Source organism: Delphinapterus leucas, chromosome 1 (genome assembly GCF_059928025.1).
Source record: "Delphinapterus leucas isolate spDelLeu-1000000601 "Yukka" chromosome 1, BTC_Dleu_Yukka2, whole genome shotgun sequence".
Taxonomy (NCBI): Eukaryota; Metazoa; Chordata; class Mammalia; order Artiodactyla; family Monodontidae; genus Delphinapterus; species Delphinapterus leucas.
Window position 1 is genome coordinate 21,020,115 of NC_143129.1, and position 19,985 is coordinate 21,040,099.

Here is a 19,985-nt window from a genome sequence, read left to right on the forward strand (position 1 = left end):
AGAGAAACATGATGAGCCGCCCCTAGAGGATATAAACTGCAAAGTCCAGACTCTGGGGAACTGTGCAGGGCAAATGCCCTGGCTTTTGCAATAGATAAACTATAAGAACACAAAAACTTAAAGAGGAACTTTTAGAGTAAAGGAGACTTTAAAAATCCATAAGGAGAAAACAATGTTTTTTAAAGGGCAAGATTAAACTATCGTGTCTGGGGATATACATTTAGTAACAAAACCACTATAAAACATACAGAAGTGATGACTATAAAAGTCAGGAGAGGATAGGGGTTACTTTTGTGAGAAGGGAAGGGAGAGCGACTGGGACAGATGCAAAGTTATATTTCTTGACGTTGCTTATATATTCATTGTGGTAGGCAGCAAAATGGTCCCAAAGATATCTGGGTAGTCCAACCCTGCAACCTAAATGTTACCTCGTGTGGCAAAACGGACTTTGCAGCTGTGATTTAGGATCTTGATATGGGAACAGTATCCTAGATTATCCAGGTGGGCCTTCAGTGAAATCAAAAGTGTCCTTATAAGAGGGAGGAAAAGGAAAAAGAAGGCAGTGTCGCCAATGAAGCAAAATGGTACAGGCCTGGCTCTGAAGATGCAGGAAGGCGCCATGCGCCAAGGGATGCAAGGAACACCACAGTAGAAGCTGGAAAAGGCCAGGTATCAGATTCTCCCCTAGAGCCTCCAGAGGGAGAGTGGCCCTGTCCACACCTTGTCATTAACCTGGTGAAACTGATCATGGGCCACTGACCTCCTGAACTGTGGGAGAATAAATAAGCGTGGTTTAGAGCCACCAAGATGTGGTGATCTGTTAGAGGAACTAATACACTTATTAAGGCACACATTTCGTTTTGTATGTGTGTGCGTTTTAATCTGTGTTTTTATTAAAATGGTGAGAGAGCTAGAGAGAGAGGTAGTGAGAAACTTGATGAAAGGGTCCCTTCTAGAAAGTAGTGAGTTGAGCAGAATTCCTATCAAGACTACAGAAACACTTGTCAGAAACACCAAGGAACCTGTTCATATATCAAGTAGGGTGTTGGATCATAAAATCTTTTAGGCCTTTTCTAACCCAGAGAAGTCATAATTCTAATATTGGAAATAGACATAATAATTCTGATTTTGTGCCTAACCATGGTGAGAAAAATAGGACTTCTGATTTTACAGCTTTCCACTGAGACACACTTTTTTTTTTTTTTTTTTGGAGGACTTTTTTCCTCATTTCTTGCTCTGGCTATCAAGTCTGCTTTCTCTTACATTTATATCAATCACACAAATCACTCTCCTACTGTATTTATATAAAATGTTGAATCACAGAAAACCCTCGTGGCCCATAGTTCCTTTCCTCCAGGCTTCCCTCTCGAATCCCAAATTATTGTTGTTTGTTCTGTTGACCTCACATAATTTCCCTGCTAGGTCTTTTCTATTACGCTGCAAGTACTCAAGACCTTCCCTCTCCCTCCAGTATCTTACACTTTTCTAGAACTTTCTAACTCCTGTTACTAGAAGTGATAAAGACAATGACACCCAAGAAGTGAATCTTGATACCAGCTTGGGTGGTAAATATTTCAACCTTTCACAACATCCTAAATGCTCTGCACTATGCCAATGATCTTTTATAACAGATTGCTCATTATCTTAAGACCTATACATGAAATAGTGCTATATTATGTCAACTCCTAGAAATAAAGCAACTATAGAGCATTTTATGTGCTTATAATGCAGGATGGAAGCACAGAGGTACTCGTAGCAAATATTTCCCATGTTATATAAAGGCATAGTGATCATTGAGCATGCTAAGAAACGTTCAGGAACCAGCCTTATTTTCTACATAAAGTTTTGAAATATCACGGTGTGCATGAAATGTAAGGGTTGCATTAAATTAAAAAACAATCCACTTCCCAGATATATCATCTAAAATAAAATTAAAATAATTCAAGCAGTGATGACTGATTTGAGCAAAAACCAAAGAGAAGCAGACTAGGAGATGGAAAGGCATAATTCTGATTTCTTATTTATCTTATAGAATAAGATACTGGTTTGGGTAAAAGTTAAGAATAAATTTCTACCTGCCACAAAGGACCTATCCGTATTCATTCCTTAAAAAATGTTATAATCTGGTAAACATTTTGTTTTCGATTCTTTTTGTCACTTTCCTGAGTGGTTTTCTACCACTATAGCTCCATGAAGACAGCAAGATAAAGGAACTGGGGACAAAATTCTAAACTAAACTTAAAATACTAATTTAGGGTGGCAGATGTGAAATTGCACTGGCTAACGTCTTATTCATTGACCCTTTTAAAGACATGGTATACACATTATTTGTGAAATAGAAATATTAATAGCTTATTGATAGCAAGGGACTGAGGGTCCAGCCCTCTGCCTCAAAGCAGCCACATATCTTTATCAGCTCACTTCCATTACCTGTAAAATGATACTGGATATGTCTACCCAAACAGGCATGCTGTGGAAATCAAAAGAGATTCCCCAGCAGAGGCTGAAAACTAAAACAGAAATGTCTACAGAAAGATTCTAAAAAAGGATAATCTCTTGACCAATAGCTAAAACTATCTCCTGAGTATCAAATCAGCAAACTCCAAATTTCAGTAAAATTGTTTGAGGGCCCAGTAGCTACTAAAGAACTGAAGAGGTGTTTTTACTTTTAAACTGGTTGTTTAGATCCGTGAAGATGTTAATATTTCTATATTACCAATTTAGCACAAACACACACACCACACACAAAATATACGACCAAGCCACACGCAAAATATAAGACCAAACTCACCACCCTCTCTTAAAAGTAACTGAGATTAAAATTTTAGGCCAGTTAGGAGATGTTAGATGTTATTAAATTCATCTGCCTCATTTTACAGAGAAGAAAACAGTTACGTGGATAAACCATGCATTCTCAAAGGAGGTGACATTTGGAATTGGAGAGTAGAAAAAACCCTCTTTTTTTGGGTAAAAATCACATATACGCAGTACATAAACAGATGCATTGTATATCTGTGATATTAATACTTCATTGGGGACCTATTAGGAAAAACGTATCGAAAAAGCCTACCCTAAGAGGAGAGAGAATGAAATAAGATTGAGGAACACTAGTCCAAACTTGTATGCGGGTCCAAATATGCTGATTAAATACGGCCCCCATTCCACTCCCCGACAGAAATCACAGACTTTTTAATCCCTTGAAATTACACCACATTCTGCACATATACCATTTGTCCTTGAGAACAAAATACTGTCATGAGATGAGCATAATGACTGATGATTTAAAATTGATGACCAAAATATTATTTGCAGCTTTATATCAATAGATGCTATTACTCCAGAGGTACTATGCGGAAGTAAAAAGAAAACTCAACTTAAATATGTAGATTCTATCTATTCTCACATGGGCTGGGCTCACAGGGCTCTAGGTTGGGGGTGGGTCTGGGGTGGCAGCAGTCGGGTTGTGAGGGGCAGCTATGGAGTTGAAGGTCTTGTGTCTTAAGCCAAAGAGAATGATCGGACTAAAAGCAATTCTTAATCTTAAACTGCTTTTCATCTTCCACTATGTAAAGGTGAGTATATTACCTTGGGGCCAGTGATAATAGTTTCAAACAAATTTTAGACATAAGAATCAATAGAACCAATTGAGAGAACAGAACCAAGTGCTATAATCTTACCCAAAATGCTGGCAGTAATATTTCACTATATTTTCCCATAAAGACATAAAATTAATTCTAGAATCATAGAATTCCCCAAATGGAAAGAATTTTAGAGATTAGTCTAAACCTCTTGGTGTACGTGTGGGAAAGCCGGGGCCTTACAATGACAATGTTAAAATTGTGACCTAGATTTTCCTCTTTAAATTCAGTCCCACAGAGATGTATCGGGGATGCAGTATTTCTCAAAAGGCTGTTGGCACTCCAAAATAGAGAATGTGTAGTTTAGGTGAGTCAGTTAGTTTCTTACCTTCAAAAATCAGTGGAACAATTATTTAGGGTTTTCAAAGATCTGAATGTGATAATTACAGTATTAGCTCATGATATATTGGTTTTTTTGGCTATATACCTGAAGATAGGGAATACACTTCCAATGGTTTTCTGGTGTTATAAATATTCCTGAATTCATATGTGACAGAAACATAGCTACAAAAAATATGACAGCCATTATCAGGAAGCCAATTCCCTGTTTCCCAAGCATAAGCACAACATTTATAATTATTGAATAAAGACAGATGTTTAAAATAAGCTGAAATTTAGATTAATGAGACAATGGTTGTTTACACCTACAGCCATACGGGGAACGCTGAGGTACTTATATAAATCACACTAAAGTAGGTTTTTTTTTTTTCTCCGCCAAAAGTCTCTTATGTTAATCTAAAATTTCTAAATACTGAAAGAAAATCTACAAGCTTTTTGGTATGTTTACGAAAAGCATTAAAATATTTTCATATTGCTGTGTTTGAGCAGCTTAAGAAACACAGGTTCCCGGCAAGACTGAATCTGCAACTTTATTGCTGTCCTCCAAATAACGGTAAAAAAATGGAATAAAATAGCATCATATTGACAGTCTCAAACAAAATGCCTTTCTGAGTGGTTTATCCCAAGGTAAAATGGTGGGGCTTGCAGGTTGGCTGGATGAAAGGCCATATTTATACAGCACAGGAGAGGTGGCACAATTTAGACATTAAAATAGTCCCTATAGGACTTCGTTGTTACTCCTTTATTATGGACTCTGATTCAATTAATTTTCCTTGGTATTGAGACGCTGAAAAAATGTTAGAATTACTTACAGGAGAATTTTGTGAGGTGGAGAAATTTTTAAGAAAAAAAAATGCTACAGAATACTATGCTAGAAAAAAAGAGAGGGTTTGTTTGACTATTTCTGGCTGTTATTACAAGAAAAATAAACTGACTAGTTCTATAAACTTTTTAATCACCAGTCATTGCTTGAAAGTAGGTCACCTCCTCTGCCTCACAGCAGAGAATGTGGAATACAAATATCTCTATATAAAAACATTAATGATTATACTTCTAAACAGCAGCAACAGAAATGCTGCTACTAATTAATTCAGGTAAACTAAATAATAATCCATAGCCATAAAGTATACGTCTAACATCCAAAAGTATAGAATTTTAGCAATTTTGACGATAAAGTTTTAGCATTGCTCAGCATTCATGATTAATTAATAATTCACAAAAAGCAATTTGAGACACGAAAGATATAAAACACACTGGCTTCATTTTAAAAATAATTAACCAAGTAAATGTTTTACATTAGAATCACTATATGGTTTCCAAATAAAAATTCTTCCCAAACCATCACTGCAAAATCTTTCATCTAATTATGAGAGGCGCTCTAATGGGAAGTCCACGCAAGCTAATAAATTCTCAGAAAATCTCTATCCCATCTCCCACTTTGGTTTTCCAGAGAGCAGGGCACGGGGTTCCTCAGGGTTTGTGACAACGATGCCATTTGTCACACAGAATCATATTTTACAGTTTCACAGGGGAGTAAGCGAGAAGTGAATGGTGTTATAAGGAAGAGGGGTACATTCGCCATTAAAAGTGTGAAATGCTAAATGCCATCATGAAGACAAATAGGAAAGTACAACTTCATTGTTGAAAACAATCCCCCTCCTATCAGTCCAAGGATTCATGCATCAATATTGTAGATGAACTGTTAATTACAAAATCAATTAAAAATTATTTCTAAAAACAGTCACGCATTCCTGGCTCTCATGGGGGCAATTTGGGCAGAAGGTCTCATCTCACTAGGACCACGCCAAATCACAAAGTCGTCATCCACAAGTAAGCAAAAGCAATCTGGTTTTTCATTTTTCAGCGCGGCTGAGCCCAGTCTGAGATTGATCGTCACATATGGCCCCAGAAAACAAACTGTCAATACCTTGAATGCTGCAGAATTTGAACAAATAGCCGTCCGCCCATTCAAGCCACTCATTGCATCCCATTTAACAGATTTTATTGACAGTTTCCTTCTTGTAATTAAAGGGAAAACTACTGGCCGGCAACCAAGATAAAGTTCAAAGATAGGGTCAAAACAAAAGCAGATGGAGGGGCACGGTGTGACTGTCAATGGTACATAGCATCAGAGCGTGTTATTGACATGCAGGTATCTAAAGATCAGCTCGTCATTAAGGAGGGATCTATCCTGGACTTTATGCAAATGCTAAGAGAGACTTAAGACCACAATCAGGCATCAGGAGAGGCACAAAGGGAAAAACAACAAAGCACCAACGATTTTTACTTATCAGAGGTTGCTCCCTATTTTAGTACATTTCAGTTCTCATGTAAAGACCAATTTATTCTCATAATTCTTAACCCTTACTGCATAGGTAATACCCTTGAGGGAAATACTCCTTCAGCAGAACTTGACTTTTAGAGAATTCCAGAATGGAAGAAAACAGAGTATTCTCTGATAACCAAAGTGAAAGGCAACACTACATATATTATTCCAAATACAAAATTTGCATTTTGGGGGAGCGGGGGAATGATTTGTATTTGTAACTCACACTTATTTTCTCTTGTGCAAACAAGACACAGGAGCTAATTTGGTCCTCAGTGTCCATTTACACCACATGCACATGAGTCTTTGCTGTGCCATGGTTCATGTTAGTAAGTGAATTAGGTGGTAGAAGTGTCACAGCTTTTAATAAACAAACAAAATAAAAATAATTCCCTTTAAGTTGATAGTTCTTTTCTTCTAACTTTTCACTAGAAAGCTACAATGACTATAATTTTGCTGCCTCAGAATTTACAACTGGGTCTAGCAAATCCCTGAAGAAGAAAGAAGTTAAGGGAAGGGGTAAAACTGACATATTAGAAAATGTAACAACGGGCCATTGTCAATATGCCAACCTGAATTAGCAAGAGCGATTGCTTTGAGGGTGACAAATTCTTCTTTCTCCAGCTTCATGCTCTTGTATTTCTTTACCAGCTGCAGGATAGCATTATTTAGGTCAAGAAGGCCTGCTAATTTAGACTGGTCTTCATCCATTATATAATCGTCTGCATAGACAAGTTCATCCTCAAAGGAAAGAGATCGGTACACGACACCAAGGATCAAAATTTCCATCCAAGCACTCTGCAGAAGGCTCATCTGGTCCGCCAGGGACAGCGTGGAGAAGCCTGCATGGGAAGATGGGCAGATCGAGTTACTTTAAAGCCATCATTTCATGATACAACGCTAGTTTCATACGGTAGTCGTCTTCTGCATCGGTGCTCAAAAATATGCTGAGCTTTGATTAGCCACTCTTAAAATTTCCCCTGATCATTTTGCCAATGGCAAAGTAAAAGTCACAAACCAGCTTCAACTTGTTGGCGTTTTCTCAAGGTTTTATAGACACAGCTGAGAGGAATATAATAGAAAAGAAGTAGTTTTGTTTCTTTCACTTGAGAAGGAACTACTGTGTAATGTTGAAATATACTTGATTTCTAGGGGAAGTCTTCATGACTGTCTTACAGGGAGTCAAACTTTCAACTACCTCATCTCTAAAAACTACTATTGATAAACACCATGAAAGTAAAAAACCAAAAGCCCCAAATAAAGGAAAACAAACAATGTAGGCCACAAAGCAGAGTGCAGTTTGGAACCATTTCTCTGTAACAGTCACAAGCACAGTGAGTATGGAGTATGCTTACACCCAAAAGAGCCTTCTTAACTGGGTATTTTGCCCCCCTGATATCTAGCATGAATTCCTTTTTAAAATGGTGATTATTGGTATAAAAGAGGGTAGAATCTTTTGTAGCCTGGCCTCCTCACCAAATAGAGAAGCCACAATTTATTCTTGATATTAAGATCCAGTTATTAAAAAAAGTTAAATATGCAGGCAACAGGGTGTGATGGACAGAATATGAGCAGAACCTGATCCTGAACTTAAATACTGGCTCCACTGAGCTACTGGCTGTTTCACCTCGAGCAAGACAATTTCCTTGTACCTTAATTTTTGTTTTGGGGAAATATAAAAGAAAACCCAGCAAAACACTAATATATAGTATGCATTCCATAAGTGCAGCTGTATGATATATTATTTTTATCTGAAATACCTGGATGACTGCTTCAATCCTTTACAAAAATCTGGTCTGTATTTATGCATAGATGTCTAAAGTCCCTTCTGAACTCGAGGAAACACAAGCAAAAGAAAAAATTAAAAAGAAAACGTGGTTCAAGAGGGAAAGATGAAGTAGTACAATTAAACTTACTTAGGAGTAAAGATATATATTTAACTTTTAGAGGAATTAGACCCAGACTCTAAAAGGAAGTCTTAGTGGAGAAACCTGATGATCAACCACATACATTTTCCTAAAAAACGAAATGTTTCTTAAAACTTCACTTTCATTTCCAAGGTTATGCTCAGGAATTCCAAGGGTGACCAACCATCTCTATGGTTTTTGAGGACAATGGGACCATGATTTAAGGTCCTGCTACCAATAATTCTACAAAAGGAAGGAAATATTAATAATGCAACTTGTGATATTAGCAACTACAGCATGGTAAAGAAAAGGAAATGACTTGCTGGCCCACTGGAGAAAACTAGTGGTTTGCCATTTGGCACCATTAACTACAAGCGTTTAATAAAATCATCAAGAGGGATTAAGTCAAGCTTTTCTTAAGGGGTCTTAGGGCCTGTGTAAAAAGCATTTCTTTCATTTTTTTTATCAAGCCGCTTACATATTACTTAACTGATCTTCTTTTAGACTGGCTATGTCTTTTTTCCATTCTTTTTTTTTTTATCATTGCAATGTGAGGTTACATTAATAAACATCCTCTTGGCATTAGAGATGTAACAACTTTTAACAGGGATTCAAAAGAGAAGAATAATGATCTAATCTGAGTAGGTGTGGTTCCATTTGCTCTTGAGGTTGTTTTACAACAAACAAACCAAAAAACAAACAAACAATATTGCTCTTTTTTTTCTATTTCCCCCATCAAGAAAAAGACTTCACGCAAATTCAAATATCTAAGCTAAGAAAAGGGACGGAGTAGGACTTTCTTTTGTAAATGAAGCAGACGAAAACATAATCATCTAGAAAGTTCCGAGCAGAAAGGGATGGGTATTTTCCATTTGCCTTCGTTTCCTTGTTCCTTTTCAGGCTCCCAAGCAGCAGTTTTTCTGCAGCAGATGGACAGAGCGCATAGCCTGCAGCACCTTCCTGTGACAGCCCTATTCTCCCTCCCAGACACTGCTGTTAGTAAATAGATTTACACATTCTCCAATCTCCACACATCTTTCTGCCGAATAATTAAAAGCAGGATGATTAGTTTATTGAGTGGAAGGGGGAACTTTTTTATTGAGGTCCATCCACGATTTTATCAGGGCCAGCACTTTTACGGCTGTCAGGAGGATGCAGGCCTCCAATTTTTCTTATCTGCCTGATTAATACAAACGCTGTTTCAGGACGCATTAATTAACAGATACAAATCTACGTTCTCATGGAAGGATCAATACGGAGAAGAAAAGAGGCATCAATGTGAATTTAGTGCTGATGACGGAGAAGGCGCACTATCGACATTTACGCGCACGGAAACTTTAAAGTTGCACGGGGTCCCCTTTGTCCCTGTGATTTACAAATGAACAATTTTTCAGCCATAACAATGTTTCACACATTTCTTGGGGGTTTAATTAAGCAAAAACAATAACATTTCATTTTTTTAGGTTGATCCTGCAATTTGATTCTTCTAGGTGGATGGCTCTGTGTGTGTGTGTGTGAGAGTGTACGTAAACCAAACTTTTCCTTTCAATTCTTAATGAAATAAAAAGAAGGAAAAGGGTAAAGAAAAGGTTCTCCTTTTGGCGGGGGGGGCAGGTTGGGGAACACATAGAGATGGATATAGCACAAAAGGTCTGTTGGATTGCCTCAAGTCTATTTCAAGCTGATTAGAGGAGGTATAATTTTTGCAAAACCATAGGGAAAAGAAGACAACCCATGCTTTACACAATATAAAAAAGTCTGGACTTTTTTATCTCTTCTTGGTCTAGAAATAGCTGGATTCCAACAGTTTAACCCTTTCCTCCCAAACCTCTGCAATCTAGAAACTGTCACAAAGAGCTGTCCGGCCCAAATGCCTGGATAACAGCCTTGTTAAACAGCCTTGTTATGAGCTAGCTGTGTTCACCTGAGCACTAAGGAGGCTGAATACCTAATCGAGATGATATTTTAATTCCTCAAAAAATTTCTCCCTGGCCTTGAGGAGTGCTAGTTCTATGTTACATTCATAAAGACACGTGGATAAAATGATAATTTTATCAGCAGTCCTGAGCAAAGTATAACAACCTAAGTGACCAAGATCTAGATGAAAATGTATATTTTAATAAACTGAGTCTAAGGACTTTTCTAAAAACACTATGGCTCCATTGGCACACGCATGCTTGCATCCAAATGATAATTACTTGTTTGTGCTTTTACTGGGCATTTAGTGGTGTTTTATAGCTCTTGGGCTACAAGTTCGAGGTCCTCAGCATGTATAACCTTTAGCTATCTTTGGAGAGAAACCCCCTTCCGAAGTGAAATAAAACATGCTTTGCAGTGGTGTCATTGGAACTTCATGTTTTGTACATCCCAGGATCTTAATCTTTGGTGTGTGACAGGTTATAGTTTTAAATGTTCAGCCATATTACAGCTTTTTAAAATACACTGGTATCATGGCACCTTTTTTCTTCCCCAGCTCCAGCCCATTCCATGCATATCGCTGACAACCCTGATCTCTCTTCATCTCCATCCTAGGATCAGTGCCCTTTAACGTATCTCAGGCATTCTGCAGGCAGAATGACTCGCTACCTTAACCCACAGTTAAATAGCGTGTTTATCTGCAATACAGTGTGCTCCAAATAAACCAGATGACGCTGGGGCATAACATCATTTGGAAGGATTGGAAAGCTTCTCAAGAGGCAGGTACCCCTGAAGTAATAGGCTGGAAGAAACCATGTTTTGTGCCAACCCTCTTTCCTTCTTCTACTGGAAACTTTGGAGGTTGACAGTGGTGCTATGGCACTTGTCAACCGCTTTTATTTATTTATTTTTTCTTAGCCCAGCAAACGGATGCACTTTGCAGTCAACTTACAAAAAAGGCTAAGCATTTGAAAGTGTGAAGGGCAAAAAATATCTGACGGCTAGTCTTCAAAAATACACTTTCATTTCAGAAAGCATAAATGTTTATTTCCTGAACAGAGCGTTGACAGAAATAGGCTGCCGTGAAGGCATTTGGGTTTAACCCCTGCTAAGCATTTTCTTCTCAGCTGCTTCCTTGAAACAGAACAAGGCTTTTACATCTTCAGGGTGTCTGTTAATATCACTTAATCATGGCACTGATTTGCCCGCCCACAGTTTTTTGAACTGTAGGGTCTCTGTTCCACTAAAAATGGACACTTTTCAGCAAATAGCATAGCATGCTAAAATTATAATTCTGTCATAATGACTCACTGAGATGACAAACGAAGTTCGCTGAGAGAAGCTGACTGAGCAACATGGCGTCAGCTAGATGTTTCTTCTCCCATATAAATAAACCTAGTGTGGACAGGAACTAGGGGAGAAGAGAGTAACAAAAGCACGAAAATTTGGTCTTAGTTATCAATAAATGCACAGATGCATAAGCCTTGTTAGTGATAAACTTTCTCTTTTTAAGTCAGCTGCTCTTCTCAAATAGCAGCAGACATATCATTTGTTCTATGATTCACAAAACACACAGCTCTGGGGCTTGTAAAATATATATAAATGAAGACCTTTTTTCTCTTTTTTTTTTTTTTTCATAGAGATGGACTTCACGGACTAGAACTCAGTAGAGGCTAGAGGCAAGCAACTACAGATGGTCCAGTGCCAAAGTGAAAGCTGGAATATCCACTTGGATCTACCAGCAGCATTTTCTTTAAACATTTTCTTTATGAAAGATGATAATAATTATCTCTATTATATTGTAATATCTCCTTATTATATTAGTACCTAAGCATTAGATACAATACATACAATGCTACCCTTTGAACCTTTATCCTGTTAGCCTGACCCAGATGTTAATAATTGAGATTCAATAACAATTGGTTTGGGTGAAATGTAAGAATAACTGACAAAAATGGGATCACTCCTTTCTTCCCAATTTGATCATTTGTTTTAACATTTGTGGATTCCGTAAGATAGCTGTTTCTTTAATTCTGTTTTCATACTCCAAGTGGGGTTCACAGAGATTTTATGGAGCCATTATTTTAAAATAGTGGCTTCATGGGACAAATGTGAAAATCTGAAAGACAGAACTCAGATTCAAAAATTATATCTATGTGGGAGAACTGATCACCATCTATGTACAGTTTAGTATAAGATCTGGACAGTTGCGATAAACTAAAGAAGGAGAGAGCAGAATTGGACGGGTATTATCCACCAGTCCAGGGCACCATTATCACCGTTCACCGAGCTGACAGCTTTGACTGGCCACCGGCCACTCACACTGATTATGTGAACAGCCAAATAAGTTTGCAAGGGCACCGAAACTGGAAACATTCCCCCCTACCCCCATGGCACTGGTGAAATGCTTTCTTTCATAAGAAACAATTGTTTCTTATTTCCCAGTCCAGCTTGCTGGAAACATTAAAAGTGTAACAGCAGCTAAGGAAAAATATTCCCAGGTGGTAGCATAGGAAAGCCTCAAAATGATGATAGGAATTTTTTGTTGGTTTGTTTTTGTGAGTGGGCAGTTTTTAACAACTGCCAAGCTTCTTTGAAAAAAGGACCAGAGAGAGGGCAGAAGAATACAAAATAAGAATACAGAGAACATCTACAGGGAGGGTACAGCTTCTCTTTGCAAGTCCCACTTACCTACCCGCTCTGAATGCCTACAGAGGAGCAAACAATTCCCTTAGTCTTTCCCAAACTCCTTCTGACCTGGCCTCAACTTTACTTCTCTCCTTTCATCTAAACCAAGAAGAAAGACAAATTGTGGGGGAGCATGGAGGCGAGGATGGAGAAGCTGCTTTCAAGGAGGGACATCTAATAGCTTTCTTTTCCTACAAGCTTTTTTTTTTTTTTTTTTTTTTTGTACTAGTTGAAAACAAGAAAGTTCTGCCTGGAAAACTCTCCTTTTTGATGTGACTTAAATTTGTTTGGCCATGAAGAAAAAAGGAAGGCAGCACCATATAATATAGGACTCTTAAAACAAAAATCTTATAAAAGGGTACTGTCAGTTTCACTTTGGGATCAGATAGATACAGAGGAGGGAAAAGCATCATTCTGAAGCAACATTTCTGATTTGGAAGAAAAAGAAACTGTGCTTGAATCTGCCTTGCTTTCCCCAGTGGGACTGGTCAAGAAATATCATCATCGTGCATTACAGGGCATGGACCAGTTGTCCAAGGAAAATCAGTCCAGCCTGGGCACCAGATGTGCAGGCACCATCCTCTTCAGGAAATTCCCAAGGAGTCTTTATCAAATTGGGTCTAATTCTTGATGTAAAAGTCAAACCTCCAAAATAAACACAAATCAACTCTGTCTTGAACTTTGGGGATCTATAAGGCTGATAGACATTTCCACAGACTTTTGAAGAGTATGTAGGAGACTTATAATGTCAAATACCCAAAAGCTAAGGGTTTACTGCTGTGGAGTGATAGATGAGGGAAGAGGCTGGTGTGGGGAGCAGTGACCTTGAGGTCGGGGGATCTGGGTTATGGTTCTACCCTCGCTACGACCAACGGTGTTAACTTGGTCCCTGCTGTAAGCGGACTTGTGGCCCTCCAAAAGCTGTTGGAATCCTAACTCCCAGGACTGTGAATGTGACCTTATTTGGAAACAGGGTCTTTGTAGATGATCAAGTTAAGATGAGGTCATTAGGGTGGGTCCTAATCTAATCTGACTGTAACTTCATAAAAAGGGCGAAATTTAGACTCAGAGACAGACACAAACAGAGGGAAAACAACGTGAAGATACACAGGGTGAATGCCATCTACAAGCCAAGGGATGCTGGAGGTTACCCGAAGCTAGAAGAGAGGGATGGAACAGATCCTTCCTCATGGCGCTCAGAAGGAACCGACCCTCCAGACACCTTGATCTCAGACTTCCAGCCTCCAGACACCTTGATCTCAGACTTCCAGCCTCCAGAACTGGAAGACAACTGTGAGACAGTTGTTTCACCCATCCAGTTTGCGGTACTTTGTTATAGCAGCCCCAGCAAACAAATACAGACCCACAGCTGACTCTTCATCTGTCAAATGTGAAATGTGGACCAAACATCTCTGAAGGATCTTCCAGCTCCAATGCCGTCTGACTCAGAATAACAAACTGAGAGCTACTTACATGAAGCACGAGGCTGTGTGGGTATCGGTGAGCACTTCCCATGAACATCGCTGGGTTGGGAGTAAGTCAACCTAGCATGGGGTGCCACCTCTGCTACCAACTAAACATGTGACTCAACTTCTCCGATTCCTGCTTTCTCATCTGTAAAATGCGAAGGTGGCAAAAATCTTCCACAAGTTTGGGTCTAGCCCTACGTTATTTAGGTTTCCAATGGTTCCACTGTAACCACTGACATTTAGTGCCTCTATGATAAGTAAAGCACCGTGCTCAGAACCATGAGATGGTACAATGCCTGCCCTCTATAACTTTACAGTTTAGTAAAAGTAGATTAAAGCACAATGAGGAGAAGTAGGTAGGCGCCATAAAGAATGATCAAAGTGAATGTAAATGCAGAGGAGGAAAGATGGGTGTTTGATTGGACACATCCTCCCAAATGTACCCAACACTTTCTCTCCTTTTCTTCCTCCATGGTTTTGATTTGGGCCCCCATCTTCTCTTTTGGGATACAGGGACACCAAAATCCTTATGTCTGGTGTTTCCTTTTTCCATCCTACCTGTGGCTATTCAAGCATTCTTTCAAATATGAAATCTAATTATGCTATTCGCTGATCAAAACGCTTTACTGGCTTCCACTTCTGAAGGACAAAACTGAAACTCTCTGGCACAATATGAAATGTCTTTCACTACGTGGTCCTTCTCTCCCTTTCCTGCCATACTTCCTGAAAAATCCTCCCCTGGGAAGTCCTCCGTAGATGGCTTAACACCTTGAAAATTGAGCCCATTTTCCCAACCCCAATGACAAACCCCACAACTTCACTACTTCCCAGATTAATGGCATCACCATCCACCAGCTGCCTCACTCCTAGCCTTTCAGGGATCTGTCACCAAGTTTTCTCTTTTGGTAGTGCCGACATCAAGTGCACACATTTCTTTCCATCCCTACTGTCCTTATCAGTGTTCCTGTGTAGCATCCAGGGGCATTGACAGTTGTAAGTTGTAAAACAGGATAGTGGAGCTCAAGGTAAAGACATAAGCAAGTAAAGGAGTGGGTGTGATGATGTGCTGCCTAACAGGTATATCTGTATCCTCAGTGTGTTCCATGATCTCTAAGCTCTTAACAGTGGAGACCTCCTCTTCTTTGCTCCCTGCTATATCCCCAGCACCTCCATCACTGCCTACCACATAGCATGTGCTTAATAAATATCCCAAGGAATGAATGGAGAGAAAATTCCTTAATAACTCACGGACTGGCTTTCAACAAGAATGGAAGGCTAGCAATAATATTCCAGAGAAATAAAAATTCCAGATACCAGGTCCCTCTCCCTCTCCACAAAAATATTTGAATGCTTAACAAAACAACTGCCTAATGTTTTTTTCATAATTCAGCAAGCGTTTATTAAGGCACCAATTATACAAAAAGCTCTGCTTACAAGTGCCTATATAGTATATAGGATTTTCTCTGGAGCCACTTAAACTCTGATAAAGTCCTGCCTAAATTTCTCAACCTCAGCCAGTTCTTTTTTAATTTGTAATGAAAGTTGACATTTTAATCATATGGCCTAACTACTTCCTCCTATATTTACAAGCAACTATTCATAACAGATTCTGTGATAATGTCATGACTTTTTTCTTTTATTATTTACAAATATCTGTAATTAATTTCTCTACTTTACCTTAGTTGTATAATTATTTTGACAACGTGTAAATTTATTATCTGGAGCTGGTATTTTAATCCTCTGAAATCCTAACTTAGGTCAGGAACGAAAGAAAAAGCTCACTGCTTCTTTCTACTTGCAGGAGTAAAAATCTGTATGTGTACAGTTTTTACATAAATTGTTAGGAGACTCCAAATCTAGCTTTGGTAAAGTCCAAGTAACTGATAAAGACACTTTCTACACTTTAAAAAAAAAAAAAAGGCAAGCAGGTTGAGAAATCCTGTATTTTTTTTTTTTATCATTATGGGTTTCCTCTTCCTAAATCAAAAACAGCAAAGAAAAGGCAATGCAATAAAAATGCATTCACATGCGGCATCTCCCTTTCAGTTCATTTTAGAACAATGGGTTCTCACTAAGTAAATACTCACTTGTCAGAGGTATCTGCAACATGACAGCCATTGGGCAGCAACAAGGGAGCGAGATGGCTTCCCACTTTAAAGCAGCAAATTAGACATTTACAGGGCTTCCCCGGTCGCGCAGTGGTTGAGAATCCGCCTGCCAATGCAGGGGACACGGGTTCGAGCCCTGGTCCGGGAAGATCCCACATGCCGTGGAGCAACTAGGCCCGTGAGCCACGACCACTGAGCCTGCGCGCGTCGGGAGCCTGTGCTCCACAACGAGAGGCCGCGACAGTGAGAGGCCCGCGCACCGCGATGAAGAGTGGCTCCTGCTTGCCACAACTAGAGAAAGCCCTCGCGCAGAAACGAAGACCCAACGCAGCCATAAATAAATATAAAAATAAATAAATAAATAAAAATGTTACCATTCTTTAAAAGAAAAAAAAAAAGACATTTACAAACAGCGAAGATGGTACTCGTTGGTTATGACCTTTCACTGTGTCTGTACAAGTAGGTGCTAATGTAATTTAAGTGCCATTTAGACGTGTTTCAGGTTTATCAAACTGGTTTGTATAGCCATTCTTATGTAATAATTTTGAAGGGGAACCATTTCCACCTGCTGTAGGAACAAGAATAGCTAGAACCAGCCCTGTGCAAATATCTGGGCAAGTGAAGGAGGATCATTTACGTTAAGAAAAATCAAGTTGGACCTTGAGGAAATCAAGCAGAGGGCTAAAAATATTTTTAATAAGTCACGTAGTCCGTTCACATTATTTTTGTGTGAACTTTGTTTTACCATTTTTTGTACGTAGCTATTTAGCTGAGAGTTTGGATTAATGGGCACACAAATTATGTCCCTTGGAGACCAAAATTCTTCATTTAGAATAGAAATATGGGAGGAAACACAAGATGAATTTTGCTAACATAAATTTTCAGATCAAAATATATCTTTTCTTCACCATCCAAAGTTTTAATAAACTAACAAATAAGTTATTAATAAAGTATGTCATTTGTCAGAGTTTAGCAAGAGAGAGATGTGCCTCTAATCCTGTTTAGAACTGTTGGAAAAACAATCCCAACTATAATTTGGGGTTAACTTTTTTTGTTAAGCAACACATTATTGGCATTTTTACTTTCCTTTATAATTTCTAATATTTGATGTTTAATCTGTGTTTCTGACCCCAAAATATAGTTTAAATTAAAAAGAAATTTTTGTGAGTTTTTCTTTTGCCCACATGGAATGTAATAACTTTTTTAAAAAGATGAACTGCTTCTCGTGGGAACATTCAACCATTAAAGGAAATCTATAAATAGCTACTTAGCCATGGCTACTTTGTTTTGTTATTTGTGACATAACGTAATATTCTTATATTGAAGAATCTAAAAGCATATTCCACATATTGAATAAAATAGGAGTAAGCTGTTGCAGTAGATAAATATATATATATTTATATACATTAAATAACTCAGTTTTATATACATATATATATATATATACATACTATATACATATAAAACTACACAGAGTTCATATATATATGAATGAGTTAATAAAATGAAAAAATGAGAAGGGAAGGAGAAATGGTCAACCCACCCTAATCGGATTTTGAATTAAATGCTGCCTATCCAAGAAAGGTAAGTGTTCAAAGTTTCTCCCAATGCACCTGCTTGCATAAATGAAGGCAGAGTTGCTGCCTTATGGCTCAGGGTATTTAGTCAAAGGAGTCTTTTTGTTACCTTTTTCCCATTTGTGAAGGCCACACCTACACACACGTGAAGGCACAGAATGATGGTGGCATTGTGAAAAACTGGGTGATTTCCTGAGCTCACCTAAAAATTTGCAAATTTTATTTCAGCTACCAAATTATAAAAGAATAGAGTTGTGATCATCTTGTGTGCTTTCACTTAAAGGACCAAGAATTGATTCTCTCTGGGATCTCTATGAGAAAATCACTTCTAATTTCTATATTAATTTTATACAACGTGCCCTCAAATCTTTTCAAATATACCTAATTAGTCCCTTGATATAGAAACACAAATTCCAACAAGAGCCCTAATTATGAGAGACTTGTTGTTTGTGGAATTAACATTAATTTCTCCACTTTTCTCACATTTACTACCTACAAGTGAAGCAGAAAAAAAGGAAAAAAAAAGAAAATCCTTCAGGTGTGCTTTTCTTGATTTTCCCCAAGTAGAAAGGTACTACAACTCAGTGTCTCCAACATATGCCCTGGAAGGAAGAGAGGCAGAAAAAAACCAGACCCAGGAGGTCTTCTGCATAAACGCAAGTTAAAGGATTTACAGCTCAGGCCATTAAAAACAAAGTGTCATATGTATTGATGAACGAACTTAGAAGAAATATGTTCTCCATGAGATGCATGCCACAGATGTGAAATTATAGCACCCTGACCCTGACCCTGACCCTAGAAATCCTCACTATGTATGCTTAAAGACCTGGGCATAATTTGTGCTCTGGACAGCATGGAAAAACAGCAACTCTGAATTTCTAGCCCTGAGAGTTCGGTTTAAAGTCAGGCTCTCACAATATTTTTCTCTGGGGCTAATGAAGATCTGTTTACAAATATTTACTCCCAAGTTCACGGCTGGTGTTTGCTGGCTCAAGCCGAGCTAAGTCATTACGGCTTTGGTACAGGATCCACTGGGGAGGCTACCAGTTATCTTCTCATTGACAACAGAGGCAACCCCTTCGATTCCTCTCTGCCTCCCCTTCTTCCTCTCTACACTGCCCCCCCGATTTGGATAACTGGCCAAGTTAAAAAGAAACGAAAAACGTGAAACAACACAGCTCTTGGAATTTCTCAACCACATGAATGCAGAATTGTTATCAGTCGTGAAATGCTGCCTGTCCTATTTACCACGGATACATAATATACAAACCAAACCTGCAAACCTGCACCTCCTATAATAACTCTTTCGAGACACTCTTCCATTCAAAAGTAGAATGGAGGAGGGAGATGTAGCTGCCGTAAAAGGCTCTCACATTGTAATTCCTCTCCTCCCGAAATGAACGAGAGCACCCACTGCACAGCCTCCCTGTCTCCCTGCTTTGATCTGTTGGGAAGGATATTTATCTTTGTATTCACTATCTCACCTCTCCTCTTTGCTGTGACCAATCCCTTTCATGTCACTGAGATCCTGCAAATAGATCCAGGAAATCCTAGAAATTCCTGTATGAGGTTGATTCAAGGAAATAAGCAAAGGGTTATTAAATAAGAGTTACCATCCAGGGATGAATCTTGTTGGAAGTTGCACAGTTTCCTAACTCCATTTGAGTAGCATTAAGGCTACCTCTGCAGGCAGAGACTCTTAAACGTCTGCAACAGTCCAAAATGAAAGAGGGGGAAAAAAAAGGAAGAAAAAAAGCTGCCTGATTCTAATACACCTAATTAGCCATCGGCAGACTCTTAATTGCATACATTAGGATGATTCCATAGTGGAGATTAATTCTAAATACACCCAAGCAGCTGGTTAAGATGCCATGGATTACAGTGTGGACTGTACTTTTCCACTTAATTAGATATCAAAATTAAGCAGCAACAAGCATTTTGACATAACGGGGATCAAGCCGCTGCTTGGTATCCCAGAGCTGCACTAAAATGACCGCTAAACAGAGCCGCACAGAT

The 19,985-nt window shown here is 38.6% G+C and overlaps 1 protein-coding gene across 2 annotated transcripts in view; it reads right to left on the bottom strand.

Moving 5' to 3' along the window:
* The window catches only part of ESRRG (estrogen related receptor gamma), a 214,696-nt gene that overhangs the window by 5,978 nt on the left and 188,733 nt on the right, over window positions 1-19,985 (bottom strand). For both annotated transcript variants that reach the window (XM_089906828.1, XM_089906823.1), the window contains exon 6: window positions 6,876-7,145. In XM_089906828.1, the coding sequence (XP_089762954.1) occupies window positions 6,876-7,145 (270 nt within the window). The remainder of the gene's footprint in view (window positions 1-6,875; window positions 7,146-19,985) is intronic.